This window comes from Falco biarmicus, chromosome 4 (assembly GCF_023638135.1).
Source record: "Falco biarmicus isolate bFalBia1 chromosome 4, bFalBia1.pri, whole genome shotgun sequence".
NCBI classification, from domain to species: domain Eukaryota; kingdom Metazoa; phylum Chordata; class Aves; order Falconiformes; family Falconidae; genus Falco; species Falco biarmicus.
In genome coordinates this window covers 51,555,083-51,574,784 of record NC_079291.1, presented here as the reverse complement: position 1 = coordinate 51,574,784, position 19,702 = coordinate 51,555,083, and the positions used below count along the sequence as shown (strand labels likewise).

Below are 19,702 nucleotides of genomic sequence, written 5' to 3'. Positions count from 1 at the left end.
ATAGAAGTAAAGACAACATTACTCTGGACAAAGTCTCTCCCAAAGTTCAGAAAGCTATGACCACAAATGAGAGGTGTTTCATTTGATATACTTCCAGTTTACGATCTCAGGTGCAGATTGACTGAGTTAACCAATTCACAAATGCATGGCACTTAGCATGGATCTGGGACAGAAAGGACTGGCCACAGCTACCAGAGCTAAAAGGTGTCTGGAGAGGTATCTGGAACTACCAGAAATAAAAGGTTCAAACAAATCCTACCAGAGCACAATGCTGGGAAACAGAGGACGTGTCAGGATCAGCTTACAAGCATGCCTGCTGCTGATCTCTCCCCTGCTATCCCCTACCAGCTTTCCTACCTCTCCCTCAGAAAGCACCAAAGAAGCTGTGGCTGCAGGAGGAACCCCAGGAAAGCAGCCCATATGTGCTGCACTGGGTCATAGCTCCAGCAGAATAGCTTCTGCAGAGGGACAATACACAGGTTTCTTTCTCAGTGAATACAAAACAGAACTGAGAGACAGAACACAAACCACATCTACAACACAAAGATCATGCCTGGGGGTGGGGGGTGGGCGAAAGAAGTAAGGCCTGTGTCCACACAACTAAACCCTTCTCCCTGCGCCTCTAAAATAGTGTTTGCACTTAACTCGTTTACTAGGTGGTCCCTGTAATGAGCTGGGTGCAGTACTGAGTCTGGAAATTGTTTGGAAGAGCACTAAATAGCAAAATAACATCAGAGTATGCTAACAATTACATAGCACAGACCACCATAAGGCAGTGTCCAGCCCGTCACAGCCCTGCTTCATTTGTTAGTATAAATACAAACATTATGTCCTAGACTCATGCTGCTCAGCCAGTGGGTAAAAAGGAGACAACCAGAGATCTCCTAATATTTAGACTCGCTTCAAAGTAGTAAGTGGAAATCCAAATTTGGTTCATCTCAATGTACCTCCCCAACCCTTCCCAAATAAGACCAATGATGTTTTATCAGTTTGCACGAATTATTTCACTTTTAGAAAAAAAGTGACTAAACTATCCACAAAACATTTCCAAATTCTTGCACGTTTTACCAAGATTTAAGTTCACATTTGCTTTACACAAAAACACATGGTTTCTCTAGAGAGATGAAACAAGACACATGAATGACACCTTAAGTTTTTCCTAGGCCACACAAACACCCATACAAACCTATCTTTTCAGCAAGTTCACAAAAATTTATCTTAGGACATTTGTTCAAAAGAATTGTTACAAGAATGTGATGTCATTGAAGAAAACAACAACATACCTTCTAAAGCTGTTGAAGTAAAGAGTTCACTCCCACCTCCCAAACCTTGAAAACTAGATCAACTCAGCAGATTGCTGAGGAAACCACAACGATCAATCTGAGACTGTTTCAAAGTGCCTAAACCCATGCACTTGTAATTTATGATCTAGCATAATCTGAAACTGTACATCTTAACATCACAAGTTTTACTGTTTAATTAGAACATATCCAAGAAACAAAAGCCTCCAACGGAAAATATACTTCCAAGTAAGAGACAGAATCAATTTCTTCAAAGAAGTCTGTGCAGCACAGATTTCCATGATGTTCTCATTTTTTAAGCTCTCTCACTGATACTTACTACAAACAAACTTCAAATCACTGAAACTGCCTTACACACACACAACATCAAAATATTTTCCAACGTGAAGTGTGCAATTTGTATTATGTTCTCCTTTATATTTGTCTAAAATAAGGTTGTTTGCAACATCTGTGAGCATTTCCTGATGCATCTGCAGATTAAACCAGAAATTTCCTGCAAGTAGTAAAATCTAGAGTAGAATTTCTGTCATATTTGATAATATTTAGTTCAATAGGTTATTTATTACTCATTTTCAGACAGTGAAAATTACATTTGCTATCTATCCTGTTCTATCAGTGCTGTACCAAGTTAACAGACATACTGGTGCTTGTCAGCCAATCTTACCTGCGAGATTCAGACTACAGCTTTTGAAGTGAAACAATCACCCCAAGGTGCAACAATCCACCATCTATAGTGCAAACTTCAATTACATACATTATCATTTTAACACAGAGGAAACGGTTGAACTGAAATTGTATCACTACACCACCCACGTTCCCAGGTTTCAAAACCTGTGTTACTTTCAAACATTGCACTTAAATATGAACTTTTTAAAATATAGTAAGTTCAACATGAAAAGGCAAGACAGGCATATAAAACAGGTGCTCATAAAAAGTAACTATCAGGTGATTTGTGATAGGCCAGAATTCAGAAAAATTTTTGGCCTTAGAAAACTTTCCTTAACTCATTTTCTACAAATTACTCAGATGCAGAAGTTTTCTTCCTCTTCAGTGAGCTAAGAACCATTCTCCTAATTCAAGAGTACTTAAATAAGTCTGTAACAACTGCAACACTATTGAATCCTGCAAAAATGCACATAACTTTGGTGCCAGTCTCCATGATACAAATTAATATTGGCTAACCCAAATAATCCCCAGGCACTTTCCTTGTTGTTTGGGTAGTAAAGAACAGGGGAACCCTACGAAAGACTTCTAAAGTACATCACAGTTTCATTTAGATAAATGAATCAGTTACTTCAACAAAAAAGGTGTTAAAACGCAGCAGAATCCCATACAAATGCTATAATACCTTGAAACTAATTTCAGTTTGTACATAGTTATATTATTTAAAATTAAAACATTTTTTAATTATTAATTAGTATTTTAACTCTTATTAAGTCAACATCAACCTTTCCAGTTAGAGCATGCCCAGAATCTCACCTTCTACAAGACTCACTAGGTTGGATACAATCTCAAGAGCCCACCTGAGCGAATGGTTCTGGAAAAGCTGTACTTACATCAATACTAACAGATGATGCAGGTCCAATCTGTTCTTAAGAGCCAGCAGAGACAGAGATTCAGTGTCTCAAGGCAGCCTATTGCAGTGCTTCACTACCACTACCATACAGGCTTTCCCTCATCCCTCTTGTCTAGCCTGAATCTTCCTTGCTGTGACTCTTTGTTATCCTATCTGCCATTGATATACAGAATAGATTGCATGTTTCTCTTCCGCAAGAGCCTCTCACATTTTTTAAGACATTTTCTCCTCACTCTAAACTAAACAATTCCCATTCTTTTGGTCTGTTCTCGAGGGTCAAATTTATTCTTATCTCCCTACTTTGCACACTTTCCAGCTGGTCAGTATCTTTTTTGAAGGGCTGTGCCTAAAACTGAAAGCATTTGTGGGTTATTTTCTTGTTTACACATGTCAGTCTGGCTGTTTCAGTTTCATCCCAGCAAGGCCTTGTTGGCTTAGCTACGTTTCACTAGTATTCCTGTCCAAATGTCTACTTTGCCCTAGCACATATTACAGTTGAATTACATGACACCCTCTCTCCCGCCAACTTCTGCTACTGTCATGATAATTTTGACTCCCAATTCCATCTCACACTGTGCTTCATCCATTTTCATCCTTGGGTCATTGGTAAATATAATGGAAATTGCCTACCTGCTGTTTAGGATAAAAATTTCAATCATCTTAGCAGGTGATCTCAGAACACCCATTCTGATTTTAATTTGTGGTAACATCAGCATGGTTTTCAAAACAACTTTGCATAGATCTTGTGGAATTTTAACTTACACCATGCTCACCTACAGACTGTCATGAAGAATCAGTAACAAGTTTACAAACAACCTAGATGGTATCTATTGATCTTCCTTTATCCAGAAGACTCAAGAAAAATTTGACAGCTTTGACAAAATACACTTCAGAATTCCAAAGTAATTATTATTCATCTTGGTTTCTTCTAGTATTCATAAAATTTGTCCACTATTTTTCCAGGAAAGCTCAACCAAATGGAAGTGATTTCGCAAATTCTTTCCTTTTGCTGCTTAATTCTTCCTCTATCATTTTCTGACTACTGTCATCAGCACTCTAGAAAGAGCAGAAACAGAGATAAAAGTACTTACAGGTTTCCTAAGGAAAAAAAGAGATAGTGCTCCAATTAGGGGCATGTCTCCAATCAGTGGTTCCAAAATAACCCTCATAGTGCCATGGATCTGTGGAAGGGGAGGAAAAAAAGGCAATTAATTTACTTTAGTTCAAGTATTAAATAAATACACATTCACTGGCAATGCTTACACTTCCTAGTTCATTAAATTTTTGATTATGGAAGAATTTCACATATATAGCTTTACCTGTCGCCCAAACCCAAAATATTTAACACAGGCACTAAACAGCTGGGCTTAAAAATTCATTATATTCTTCTACATGATGCTCTGTCATGTTAGTGGTAATTTTGCCAAAATATGAAGCAGATCATCTATACAGCTCAATGTAAACCAGTGTGGCACAAAACAATGCAATGGCATCCACAGACACTAGAACAAAAGTAGGCAAATGCTTATAGGTATGTCAAGATACACCACACACACACACAAAAAAGCGTACTGTTTTTCCTCATGAGAGAGAGAGATCTGTTACCAGAAAATTAAGGAATTTTGAGAGACAGTATCAGAAGGCAAGGCTACTAATAGTAACTGCACCTGAACTAGTAATTGCATCTCACAGTAAAATATTCAATAAAACAAAATTTTAAGCTCCATGGTCCCTTTACAAACCACATGAACACTGGACTGATGTGCAATTAGATCTCCATCTTTTTTCATACATATTTAAAACAGCTCTAAATCTAAAAGGAATTTACCCTTTCAGCTAAGTCATGTTACTGAAATTATCATGCAGTATCAATATAATGCAACTGAGAAAAAAATAGTAACCAATAAAACTACACCATTACTGGTTCCTTCTTATAAATTATTTCATTAGAAAATAATGTCTCAGTGATAACTCAATATCAAAATAAAAAAATTTAATTTCACCTGTATACTTTTCACACCAGCTCTGCAAAAGTATCTCTTGATCTCCAAATCAATTTCACAGTTTCCAACAAAACTAAGACAAAAAAGGAAAGTATATATTTAATTTTATGGACTAAACCACAATATACCATTAGTACAATATACCACTATCATGACAGTGATTTCACTCATACATCACAGCTTATAAACAAAAAATGAATGTTAAAACATTGAAGCATATAACAAAGTCAAGATTGTTAAAAAAAATTACATCCACTTCAAAACATCACCACTGTCATTAAAATCACTCCAATACATACATAGGTATGTTATCATCTCCAGAAGCATACATGAGATAAAACATGCAAGTACCCTTACTATTAGGAAATAACGGACACTATTCATACCCCACCTTCAGGAAAGCTCTACATTGGTATCATTGACAGTACATGAACCCAAACCCATGTTCATCTAATATAATCATGAGAAGCATTAGACAGAGATGGTTATTTCACTAGAAATCAAAGTTGTCTGAAATATTCAGAGACTTGCAAAGCCAGTCATATTTAGAAATTCCGTAAGCTGAATGGGCCGAGATGGATGATCCACTAACCAAGGGTTATGCCAAAAACAGTCAAGCCCCTTCCAAGGGGAAGGGAGAGAGGAGGTAGTGAGTAAATTAGAAAATAATATATTTAAAACAATGCAATATTTTCCCTGAACAGGTCTTGCATCCCATTTTGGGGGATGCAAGGTCAAGGGCTTGAAATTTTGCAGATGCTGCTCTGTATCCCAGAGAGAGATTTGCACTAGACTGTAAAAAAAGGCCCATTTGTTTTGCCCATGCTACAAGGCTAAAAGATTATTTGAATGCAACTCAAGACTCAGATTTTAGCAGCTGCTTTTCCCAAAGCTCCATGCAGGTCAAGCATGTACCAGCAGAGTTGAAGAGATCTTTTCTAAGAACTGCTGCTGCTGCAAGCCACGTTAAGTCTGAAAACAAACTAATTCTGAGACTCAAAAAGGAATCTAGAAAGAAAGCTTGTGACTAGCAAGGGAACAGGTCAATGATTCTACAGAGTAAGAGCTAAAACCAAAAACCAACAGACTGACTTTCAAGCTACAGCTAGGGAGAGAGTGGCTAGACAAGGAACCTGGCTGAGAAGATACAGGTTATAACAAAAGGACAAATGAAATCTGAAGAGCTTTCTGAACAAACTACCAGCTAAAAAAAAATAATTAAAAAAATATGGAAAAAAAAGAACTAAGTGGGGAGGAGATAAGGGGCAGCTCAGACTATGCCAGATACTGCTGCGAGCAGGGGAAATTTTCTCCTTTACAAGGCATCCCATTCCAAATTCCGCAGTAGAGCTCAGGCTTCCTCAGATTAGGTTCCTCAGACCTAACCTGTACCATGAGAAACTGTTCAGCCAAGTTTAGGAGTTTGATGGAATTTTATTACAGAAATGTCTGGAAAGTTATGGAGAAAATGGAGTTGGCTCTCCTCACAGGTCCATTTTAGGATCAAGTCAAGGTAGAATAAATAACTGTAATAGTAAAAGCAGAACAGCAGGACTCCTGCCCCCTCTCCTCTGACAACTGATGGCCACAAGGTACTTTCAAAAGAAAGCAAAGCTGATGGTTGCTGCATTCAGAATATCCACTATTCAAATCATTTGTAGCCACCTGTACTCTGTGTGATAGTGCTACCTATGGGATTTCAAGAAAACACAAATCTTATCAATCCCTTGAATGAACAATAGTGCTGAGACATTCTTGTAAACATCCAACACTGGAATGTATTTTCAACTATTCAAAAGATAACAATACACAGACTCATTTTGGTACAATGACCAGTTTGGGGAACTGGAAGACAGCAACATGACAAGGGTTTATGTGAAAGGAAAGCGACCACTGCTTTCTCCGGAATGAATGTAGTGTGATTGTACAGTTTAAAAATAGGAATATTTTTTTTTAATGCATCATTTCAAACTATGTAAGTTCTATTTTTACCTATCTAACTATATATAGAGAGATAGTAGATATATATATAAATATACACACACATATGTAATTGTGTAACAACATGACACAGGGAAGCAAGGTCAATTAAAACCTGTAACTCAAACCTCAATCTTGGCACTTCGTAGCATCAGAACTATTTGTGTTATGAAGACTGGGAAGCAATATGCTTGTTTGAAAATCCGTAATAACATGATGACAAACTGAAGTAAAAATAGTAACAAACTGCATTTGAGGGTAACAAGTCAACTGCTTTTAACCTTTTAATAAAGTTAAACATGGTTTTATCCCAAGATATTTGGCTGGGTCCATTAACAGTCAGTGCTACAGAATTCCACTGTAACATAACATACAACTTGAAGGCTCATTTAGTAAGTAAATTCTGTACATTCAGATCATAATATCCCAGAAATATTTATGACCCCTGTAATGTACAGAACACTAAGATAGATTACATTTTAATGGGGGCAGTCCCGTAAGAATATAATAGCAGATGTACTCAATCAGATAAAAAGCACAGTATACTGTGGATGGGGTCACTGTACGACCATAAAAGATGCCCAGAAGCAAAACAAACAAACAAAAATAGGACAAACATTTCCCAGATTACAACGATCTGTGATACTGTACTCTGGGCTACCTTCATTATTTTTACAAGATATTTTGACTGCATTTTTACAACTGTCATCTGCCAGTACAATGGTAGTGATTTTTCTCCATTCAAGTATGCCACATGAAAAAAAAAAAAAAATACTTCCACGAGTTTAAATCTGCAGCCTAAAATTTTCTTTTTTTGTGTGTCATGAGACTGTGAAAAACAACTCAGTTGTATGCTATTAACAAGTATTTCCTCAATCTCTCAGTCTTTTTTGGCTTTCTTTACTACAGTTCACATTTAATTTGACAGTTTATCTTGGTTTCTGTTGATCCATAACTTTAAATTTTCCTCAAGTGTTTACTACAGTCATGCATTTTAGCAAATGTAAGATTTATATTTATTATCAATTTATTTAGACTATCTTAATTGGCCCAAGTAGTTAAAAGTTTTCCCTCACACATCTTTGTCAGCAGAAAGTAACTTCTAAATTGTAACATGAGTTTTGACAATTTTTTAACATAAAGTTCACAGTAAGTAAGAGAAAGGTAAAGTGTTCCCTTTGCAAACATGGTCCTGAAATTGAATCTTTAAATACACTTTCCAATGAATGCTTTGTGGATTATCTAGTCAAGCGGCTTACAAGAGTAAAGTTCCTCACTGTATCCTGAGCAATGCATAGGACCTGTTTCAAAAGGTTCTGAAAAACACTCTCAAGCAATGATCAGAATGCACTTGATACCCCTGCAGAAACAATAAAAACTAAACCAAAACACACTCCTTTTGCAATTAAAAGCAAACCCCCAAAAAAACTCAAAGAAGAGATACTAAAAAAAAACCCCAAAGCTAAAAAAATAGAAAAAAAAAATATAAGAAATGCTAAAGAAGTGTTTTGGAGACACATTGGAACTACTTAAATGTACTGTAAGGAAGGTCCAAAGCCAATACATATGCCCAATCACAAACAACTGACAGTAGAAAGGGCTAAAGGATGCCACACTAGTGAAACAGCAGGACAGAAGGAGATTATTACAAGAATGGATGTACTAAAAATTTGAAAATATAAATAAAATAAAATCTTTCCTTCTTTTCCCCCTGCCACCCCCCCCAAGGATTTGACTTCATACAGCTATTCTTATGAATGCTTAGAGAGAGACTGTTTTCCTTCTCAAATGTGTTTAGGGAATTAAGGGTTTATAGAAAGCTCCTAACTTTGAAATTAAAAATAAATTAAAATTAAAACAATCTAATTTAACTGGAGATTTAAATCTATAGGGGTAAATACTCCAAAGGACAGACTTTTCTCTAATACTGACCTGTTCTTGATAATCTTACAAAACTGAACTAAAATATCCTAGCAATGGACCCCTCAGGAACATAAACAACAAAACAACAACAAAAAAAATAATCACAGAGTCACACATGATACTGGAGTGCCATCTATTTAAAACTTGTAGAAATAAAAGCCTTTGAAAAAGAGCCCTTACCCAATGAGAAGGTGTCAAGGACAAGTCTTAAATATGAAATGGGACTTCTTTTGATGGTGGTTTTGTTTAAGCCTTAATTGCTAGAAGCTATGACAGTCACTCTCTAGCACTCTTGTTTCCATGCTCCTCCTGCAAGCTTATGCCACTGACAGCAGGGGCAGACTGTTGGGGTAAATGGGCACCTAACTGACTCAGCACTATCATCTTTATTTAAACCACTTCAAGGAATTTATTTCAGTCTTTTAGACTGGACTCTACTCTAGCTGTTACCACTTCTCAAGTAGGTTGCAATGTAATGCATTGAGACATATGGGCCAAGATTTACTTCCAGTCTAAGTAACAGGACATTAATCCTGAAATTTTTGTGCAAATCTTCTGTCCTTTTTACGTTTATCTGTCCCAACCCAGTTCATGAAAATGAGCAGGAGTAAAAACAAAAAAAAAACAAAAAAAAAAAAGAAACACTAGATTTACCCTCTCCTCCTGTGGGAGTAATCCTGCTTTAAAGAGAAGAAGTGGTCCTGTGAGACTTGGCCTCTCAAACGCCTGAAAAAAACAGCTTCTCAAAAACAAGTCTTTTACTGTGTCCATAGCGGTCAGACAAGTCTGTTTTCCTGAGGGCTTAAGTCTGAAAAGGTGAGGCTGTTCTCACAGCTGCTCTCCAAAGCAGCCACAAGGAGAAAACAGAAGGAAATTTCTCCATTAGGGCTAACAGCATCCACCCCAGTGAAACACACTTTCAAGACACAATGCTGCTGTATTCTGTCCAGCAACACCAATCCCTGGTTTGGATAGCTGTCTTTTTCCTATAGAAATAAAGTGATTTGATTTAATAAAGATTGGTCCCTGCTCACAGGTGTAGCCCCCCTGAAACCCAGGAAAGAATGCAGCAGCAGCATCTTCTCACTCTGGCACCCAGCTCTGACAAAAAAAAAGCAGTCTTCAACATAGCTGAGATTTACATAAATAATTCGAAATTAAGAATAACCAAGTTCAAACTTTGGAAGTAACTCTGAAAAAGAGAAGTTGAGAGGCCTGATTTCCCTGGCAGTAACCAGCAGGGTAGCAGCAAGAAACACAGAAGGCTGCGGTTTGCTGGATCATCAGTGACTGACAAATCTGGCCTTTCCACAACCTACAAACAAGTGAAAGTAGTCACTTGAACACATATCAATTAAGGCCAAATACAAAACCTTTGCTGGGTTCACTGACTGTACTTTCAAAACTCTGTAACTGCAGACTGTGCAGACTTTGGCAAATGTTGGGTAGATCTATTCATAAACCTATACCAACAGGGTCATAATGAAAGGGGCAAAGAAAACTGAAGCAGCAGACTGCAGTCGCTCTTGCATTATAAAAAACAAATTTAATTTGGTTACATATGAGCACAAGTCCTTTGGTAGCTATCATTCTCTTTTTCTAACACTGTGTTTATAAACAAAAAAATATTTAAGTAACGGAGAAAAATAAAAAAATCCCAAGCATCTTACTGTACCTTAAATTTTAGACTAAACTGCAAGGAAAAGTTTTAATACATGAGAAAAAAATAGTGCTTTAGGCTTTAGAAAGTACTTTTTTATTAACCAACATTAATGATGCAGTCATACTGAGTCAATATGCTATTTCCCTCAGATAAATGCTATTTACAGCATGCAGTTCCTTCCTCCATTCATACACAATTGGAACTAACTACATTTGCATTAATGAAGCAATTATTCTCCTTTCAGGACAACATAATGCTGAATCAAGCAAAGCATATATTATAAGGCATGGACATCATCATAATATAGAAATAAACTTACCTGATTTGAAGATCCAAAATGATCTGCCTTTTGTCCACATTTTCGGTGTACACTTTCACACCATTTATCCGCAGAGGCTGAAACAAAGCAGCAAGTAAAAGTTGCATCTTTCTACTGAACTATATCATATTAAACTCTTAACTTTGAAATAAAGGTGAAAATACACACATTCATGCCTGAAGTTAAGAATTTACTATAAGCATTATTAAAAGGTGTGAAGCAAGGCTACCAATTTAGCTCAAAGTTAAAAATCACCTTGCTAGGATTCACTCAACCATGCTTCTGACAATTACCCTGTGTTTAGGCCACTAGATTTCAAGATTTACAAAAATTTAGTATCAAGCTTTCTCTCTCCCCCATCTGTATGAATGTAAACATCTCATTTCTCTGTACTAGTATATGCCTAATACCCCCAGACAACTAAAACAACAAGCTAAATTTAATTCACAAAAATTAAGTGGAATTTAGTCAGAACGGATGGAAAAGTACTCATAATCCCCCCAAAAAGTTGTTTCAACCACTGTGCTCTTTATCTAAACTGTTGTACTTGTACTTTCCCCCTCTCTCTCTCTCCTTTCCTCTCCCTCTCACACAGAAACAACAGATATCAATCAAACACTCATCAAACACCAGATGGGAGAAGGATGACCTTACTTAGCATCACCTCCTGTGACATTTTGAGGTTTTATTTTCTGGAAAAATTGCCATACTTCTGTTTATATCTTGTAGTAATTTAAGTAAAATGGAAACCTCATTGCTGTCAGATTCCCATTGTGTGTGTGGCTGTGCACCTCACAGGATGCAACTCAATCAAGGCTGCAATACAAAGTAAGAATAGCTATTTCTCATGTCTGAGATAACACAGTTCACCCGCAGAAGCATAAAGAGCTGTGGAAGCTAATTTAAAACCTACTTAAAATTAGTATGGCTTAAAAGGAATGCAGTTCTACAGCCTGTGTATTAGGTGTATTAGGGCAGGGCAGACCCCTGTGTAAAAGGACTTACAACTTTAAAACAAAACAAAACCAAAAAAACAATCACACAAAAGGTTCTGTAAAGTGTAATGAACTCTTATATACATGAAATAAGAGTCACAAAGAGAAAAATCATTCACCTTCATCTCACCCGAAACTTAATTTCAGTTTTTCTAACATATGGGGAAGGGGGTGGGGGGCACTGATTTTTAAATCCTTACTTTAAATCTCATTTATGACAAGCAAGAGGAACACAAAAGACAACTTTACAAAAAAACAGTTAAGCCGTATCTCAACAGACAAGTTCTGGCTGATACTGGTAACAGTAATCAGTGCCAAACTTATTGCAAGCAGAGGTAACATGCTTAGCTCGGACTGGTCAAACAGGCTCTTCTGCAGCTATGAAAGAGTTATACTTTATGACCCCTTCTTTCAGGGGACCTAATAGAAGATAGACACCTATCTGCTCCTTGATACTGTGTTATGTGCAGTCCTTTGGAAAGCTGAGCCAGCAGCTTTGTCATTGGACTCCGTACATAAGGCGATTAAAAGTTCATCTGTTACAAGAAAGGTAATTGCACTTGCATCATCTGGCAAGAAAGGTATAATGGTCCCTGCTCACTTAATGTACAGCATTACATACACGGTATTAAAATCATATTGCTATGAGCTCTCCACATGACTAGAGTTACAATACTTTGAGACTTCTCAGTTCTCAGGCAAATTTCCAAAGCAGAGACCCCAGGAAAAACATTAAAAAAAAATAATAATGCACACTCTGCTAAAAAAGCCACACATTTTTATTTTAATGTTACAACAGAAACCAGAATAAGGCTTACCATCAAGTGTCGCAGAGAAATGTTTTTGTGTAGATTTAAACAGGCTACATGAGAATGGCAAGTAAGACAGAGGCTCTTGGAAAACCCTCACCAGACACTGACCTGATGACCAATATCAATCTTTGTAAAACTGAAGGTACTGAGGTGGTTGTTTGCTCCTCTTACTGCTGGTTCTATGGTCTCCCGGAAGAGTTTCTCAATAAATTGGCAAATAAAAGGCCACATCTGTTTTACAGTCTAAGGAAAAAATAAATAAATAATCAATCTACTTGGAACACAACTTTGCACACAACTAAACCCCATTCTTTAAGGCATACGTAAGATTTTTTTGTACAAAATTTTAAACATACAAGTTTTCTATACATTTCATTACAGACATAAGAAGGACCGGCTCCCCTTTTTACATACAGGAAAGCTTTCTGGAATTCTCAATTTGTGTGTTTTGCACATTTGCATAGATTTAAAGCACTGGAGGAGGACAAAAACAGTATGAAGAATTTTCTTTTATCCCACAAATGCCCATGCATTCAGCACTGATGCTGAATGTTGGGGACAAGGGTGAAGAGGGTTAAGTTTATTTGCATGTAAAGAGAGGTAAGAAAAAATGGCTCAAAGGCATTTCTTAAATACATACATAAAGTTTATAAAAGTAAAAAATACAGTATTTTACTGTCATATCTGAAAATTCTATATTCTATTTTTTTTCTCACTATTCTCTAATTAACTCATGTTCTTCTATGCTCTTTGAATACAAGATACTTTAAAAAATCCCAGGCTACTTAGATCTATACCTTAGATTATCACACATACAAATCAAAACTGCAAAATTTATTTATTTTTAGATTGTAGGTCAGGAACCTACAGTAACCGGAAAGTATCCCAGACAAGCAGAACATAAAAGACTGTGTTTAGAGCTGCTATGACTTCCACACAATTACAGCTGTCCTTATTTTAATGTCACTTCAAGTCATTCTTCAAAACTCACAATTTCAAGACCATGAAAACAGATTTAATCTTTCTTATGACTAAATGGATCAACGACCAGAAGTTCAAGTGTATAAAGTGCAAAGAAAGTTGAAACTCCTCTGATCTCAGATTCCTGCCTCACCATTTTTTCTTTTTTTCACCTCAGATCACCCTCCCCTCCCTTCACATTTAGGAGCAATGTTAATCACTACTCTTACCTTGTTCAGCCATTCTGCCCTCTCTGTGTCTGGAAAGTGAACCTAAAAAAAAACCAAACAAAAAACCCAAACAAAAAAATTAATAGAAATACAAAATGCTTTTTACTTAATCATGTCCAGTCATTGCTGAAACAGGAAAGCTTAAGGATTGCCCTACAAGCAATGCATACAGTGAACAACATACTAAGCAGTTAACATTCTTGACAAGAATATTAGAATTCAAGCAGGTAAAATATGAAATCATTTCTAAATTACATAAATACGTAAATCCAAGCATACATTTAATAGATTTAATAGTGGCACCTGAAATAAAGTATTGCTTTAACACCATTAAAAAAAAAAAAAAAAAAAAAGCATAGCTGACACAGCTAATGTCAACTGAATTTAACTCTTGTGTTTCTGGGGCTTTTAACACGATACACGTGACTGCCAGAGTCCTGACTGTACTTTTACTTCCTTTCATTCACGTCAGAACTTCTGCAATATCAACAAATCATGGCTAGAAATATTTAATCAGTGAAGCTGAACTCAGGAATACGGATTTAACTTCTGACAAAAGTCCTTAACATTTTTAGCGATTCCTTTTCTCAGGCAACTGCAGAAATCAATGAGACAGAAGTTTAATGGTATATACATGGTATGGGAAGTACCTATCACAGCAGGAAAACACCAATCAAATGCTGGAAGAACAGATGCAGTTTTCCAGACACAGAAGGAGAACACAGTTAGTAGCTTTACATCTTACACACACAAAAAGATAAAAACCTGAAGCACTGCAGCAGAAGCAGAGTTAAACATTTCTTTAGAAACTAACAGCTTCTACAACAAGATGCAGATCACACTTCTGAAACACAAAGAGCTTTGGAACACACTAAAAAACTGTGACCTACATATACTGACTTTCATGAAGCAACGTCTCAACTGAATTGCGAAGTCTTAATCTCTTCATAGCATAACAGATTGTACCACTGGTTTTAACAACAGTGCCCACTGGTTATTTTTATTCTACACATATCCTAAATGTGAAAAGTCAGTTAAATATGTACTTTAAAACTTTACTTTCAACAGGTTGGATTTGAAAGCAAACTCCACTAATGATTTCTTTATTTATTTTTTATTAAAGTTATGCATTAACAATCAGCACTAATATATCCTTGAATATGCTCAAGTTAGATTCAGAGAAGTCCTTAATAATTTCATTTAAGCATCCATGTTTTAGCTATGCTGGAGGATTGGCCCCTACAGCAAAATCTGTATTGTTAGTTATTTCTCTGGTCTATTTCTTCCTCAATATTCCAGGGTTCAAAACTAAAGTAAACTATACATTTTTACAGATTCTTAAAGAATTAAAAACACTGCCATCTTCCACTGTCAAGAGAGGCTTTTAGAAGCCTTTTTAAAATACTTTTTAAATATATATCACACATCTATCAAACCCATTACAAGTGGCACAAAAATGACCAGTGATCTGCTTGACTGTAACAAAAACATTCAATGGCATTTATTTTACTTTGTGAGTTCAAACAATAGAATTATTAATAATAGATGGAGCAGTTTTTGAACCATATTACATTTATTTATAACTAATTTCCTAGAAAATTATGGTGGGTAGAATGTCTGAGGTCTGTATTTAGAGGGTTGGGTGAGTGGTTTTTTTCTTTCTTAGAAACAAAAATACTTTTTTTTTTTTTTTTTTTTTGCATTTGCAATACAGGCAATTACTGTATGCTATGAATTTACATAGCTGAACAGAGCTTACACTCAATTTTTGCCTTGCAGGGTTCTCAAGTTGCTTCCACTGGTAAAAAGTTAAAGAAACAAAAAGAATGAACACTATGTTAACCCTAATTATAATAAGGAATATTTTAATCTTTCTCATAAAATACTTGACTTCTGAATCTGCAGGCGGACCATGTGCCAATTTTCAATAATTAATTATCTCTTAAGCATGATGATGGATCAACATGAATATTGTCATTTGCTTAGGAGAGTGGTCAGTGATGTTCACAGGGTGGGAACTCAAGAGCTGTTCCACACAAGGAAGAATACGAACTACAGCTATTGTAATGAATGGCAACAAAATACATTGAAAAGAAACAACAAATTAAATACATAGATGAGGAAAGGAAAAGAAAATTCACGGAAATACCAAAAGCAAACCTGTCTGCTGCAAGTCATGCAAGATGTAGCAGTTATGTTCACAATTGATTTTTAGTCTTTTGTATAAGTATGCAGTTGACATCAACTGAAGAGCCACACTAGACTGAGAAAGACTTCCCATTCTAAATACAGCCTCAGTCGAGATGAAATTCATCTTCCTCCACTGCATGATCGGACTTCCCAGACCCAGGGTATAAACTCCCCAAGGCACAGGCCACATTCCCTACACTATGCACATGCCTGACATTCAATACGTTTCCCAAATAAAACAGGTAGCATGTCTCTTGTACCCATTTAGCACCCAAATTATGTACCCATTCGTCCCAAATTATGCAGAATCACTTGAGATAGGCTGGGCAATTTGCAAGAGGTTACCATACACTAATATCTACTCATATACACTAATTTATTGATTTTTAGTTTTATCTACTATACAGTCTTTATTAAGACCTTGCCTAACAGGACATGGTTCTTAATTTTCCCACAGATTTAATAATTACTTGTCCTTCCGTGTGCCACACCTACCATTACCTGAGTTAGTACTAGAGCAACTCCTTAGTTATATCAGCCTAGTTTACTTCTACAGCTGCACACATTAATAGGCAAAAAAAATAATACAATTAATTACATATTGCATTCCTGTTCCTCATCCCTTTTCCATCCTTGCTTTTCCACCCCGTCCACTTGTAACATAATTCCATTGCATTCAGCATCTATTCTGATACCTCAAACAGACAGAACACAACCTTCCATCTTCAAGACTCTGAAATTTTTAATCCAGTTAATCTTGAATCAAAAGTTGAGCTTTATTTAAACTTCAGATGCTCCACAACCAGACAGGCTGAAAACAAGACATACACATGTATCAATCTACCAATTCCATACATTTTTAGCCTGCTGCATGAGACTGCGATATTAATGGCAAAATCGTATTTTGCTTTAAGAATTCTTGATATCAAACACAGTCTTACACAAAAAAAACTGGGGAAAGCCTGAAGGATGGAAGCTGGTACTCTAAATCAGTCAGGACAGACATAAGAGCACTGAGGCAACTGCACAAACATTTTATGGCCAGAAACAGAAGTTGAAATCAGACCAACCGATGTGTAGTATCTGTTAATTCCTGTACAAAATGTATTAGACAAGTATGACAGAAAAAGACAAAGAGTCAAGACTTCAGCAAAGACAGCGAAAGACTAAAGCATTTTCCACTTTGCTTCTGTTATTAAATTGCTCATGCAGGTTTGGCAAGTACTGTCTCATTTCGACTGCTTGGTGTAGTTATTTATTATTCAAAGGAAAGTACAACTAGAGAGAACTACTGCAAGAAATACCCTAACAAACATGTTCAACACCAAAAACATTATAATATTACATGTTTCAGGAATACTCTAGTATTAAACATTACATTGCAAAATACTTGGAAGTACTCAAAAGATGCATTTATGCACATTAAAAATACATAATTTAGCTTTCTCACACAACTGCTTGTGCTCAGCCCTAAACAGCTCTCACGTTTACTTTCTATTTCTGGTGTGCTCATATCCTGCACTGTCAAAACCTCAATTCAGAACATATGTTTTGTAATGATCAATAAGATACCCAAAAGAGCCCAAGGAATGCAGTTCCTTGTTCTGTCCTGGAAGACAATAAAAAAACCCAGAAAAAAAGAAAAAGAAAAAAAAAAAAGGAAAAAAAGAGAAAGCCACTAACAAGCTCCTATTTTTGTAGTAACAGCAGAATGTTTCTTACCCAGAATGATTTTATTATTCAGCTTCTCTATATACGCTCTTCATATTGGCTAAATTAAGTCAGTTCTCTGCCCAGATGATTATCTGCATCTTTCTAAGGACAAGGCTAGACAAAATGTAATAATCCTCAAACTCAAACCCCAGGGACTAAGGATTGGTGGGAAATTTTGAAAAGTCAAACAGTAATCAGCAAATGATATCAAAGGATTTTCAAAGTGTAAGTAATAATAATAAAATTGCTGCCTTAAATATAATTTTTTGTTCACACAAGGGAGGTTTTACATATATACAAAATGTCACTAAAAGCAAGTATTGACAAGAAAATCAGAAAGAATGAAGTTACAACACCCTTCTGGAAATAAGTGAATTGCTTTCATCACAAGTTACAGGTGTTAATAATCTACTATAAAATATAAATTGCAGTTGTTATTCACTGATCCCCTCACTTTAAAACACTTATCTTTGTAGCCTTCTCCACCCTCAAAGCTATTTATCAGTCAGCCCTTGTTATATTTAACTTCTGTTTAATGATTATGATTAATACATAGGTCCTAATCATCATTTACATAAACTGAAACATCAAAAATCGCACCTATATTCAAAGTACACAACTACTGCTATTGACCAGAGTATTCCATGAAGTGAAAACTTTTTTCGCTGCAAACTAATCACTTTCTCATTAGTTGTGTATTACAGTAAAGGAAGCAATAAAAGCAGTTAGCTTAAAAAAACCAACCACCCTCACCACCACCACCACTATGTATGGGCTTTTTTTCCCCATCTATCCCCCTCCAAGGATTAAAGGTAAGAATACAATTTCAGACTACATTAAAAATAATGTGTTACAATAGTTATGTTTAACAGATACTTGAGTCAGCATTACTTAGCTTATGTCTAGTCCCTTCCATTTGCACTGTTTACTTGTTGCTCTAGATAGAAATCTTACACTATATCAGTAACTTCTTGATTAATTATAAGGTCACACAATATAACTAAGTTTCTTGGTGTAGTTACAATATAATTAAGCATTCTTGGAGAACAGTTTTCCAATTATTTCCCAAATATCTCGTATTGGATATTGATCCCTTCTGCTTACTTTGGAAAGCTAGTTACATACAAAATTCTCCTCTCTACCAAAAGCATATTTGCCTACCTTAAATGTAAAAATATAAAAGGGTAGTGCAATTAGTCTCCATAGTCTCATCAGTGGAGAGTGACAGCATCCCATAGAAGGAATTCAGAACAGAAGCCCAACTTGGGTGCTTTAAATCACCTTCTGTGATTTCGCACAATGCATAAGCAGTTATTTAACTACTAAACCTAAAGCTAGGTGGTGTGGCAAAAAAAAACCCCACTCTAAACTCACTGCACTTGTAACTCAAAAAGGCCAGAGAAATTTAGTAGAAGAATTAAGGAGGAATCCTAGCATGACTAAAGAGTGTTGTACAGTGATATTCAAGCTATTCACTTCAGTGTTTTCCAGTCAGTAAAGCAGGCTGGCCTAACAACATATTAAGTAAAACAGAGGCAAGCAGGGCTCATGGCTTGATCCCATGTATTCCAACCAACAATGCCTTCTCCCTGGAGAAACAAGGGGCAGCAGTAGGTCAAGTATTTGTTCCTTTCCACAAAGGAATCGGCGCACTCTTCTGCTACTCAACACAACCTGAAGAGCCTTAACCTCAAACACAGACTGGGGGAACAACTGTTCCTAACAGGAAGGAAAGGGGATGGAAGGGAAAGCAAAGCAGCCAGGCTGTCTTCTGTTACTCCAATAATCTACCCCCAGGGTTATCCTAGCAATCTTCCCAACTACCAACCCCAGAAACACCGTAGCTCCCATATCTTCTGGATTACAAGGGAAAACACAGTACATATCTACCGTTGCAGAACTGCAGGGTTCAGTATTCCTGAAAGAGAACATTACATTGTTAATGAGGGTTCCTCAAAAATGCTGCAATTAACCGCACGCCCTTGCCACTAAATTAGCAAACAACTGCTATTTCCATTATTCTTTGGTAATCTGTTT

General features: G+C 36.3%; 1 protein-coding gene across 2 annotated transcripts in view; it reads right to left on the bottom strand.

Annotated features, from left to right (window-relative positions):
• Positions 1–19,702, bottom strand: part of ESYT2 (extended synaptotagmin 2) — an 84,403-nt gene that overhangs the window by 41,332 nt on the left and 23,369 nt on the right. For both annotated transcript variants that reach the window (XM_056335283.1, XM_056335284.1), the window contains exons 2-6: positions 13,763–13,804; positions 12,681–12,815; positions 10,766–10,842; positions 4,881–4,953; positions 3,969–4,058 (exon numbers count right to left, since the gene is read on the bottom strand). In XM_056335283.1, the coding sequence (XP_056191258.1) occupies positions 3,969–4,058; positions 4,881–4,953; positions 10,766–10,842; positions 12,681–12,815; positions 13,763–13,804 (417 nt within the window). The remainder of the gene's footprint in view (positions 1–3,968; positions 4,059–4,880; positions 4,954–10,765; positions 10,843–12,680; positions 12,816–13,762; positions 13,805–19,702) is intronic.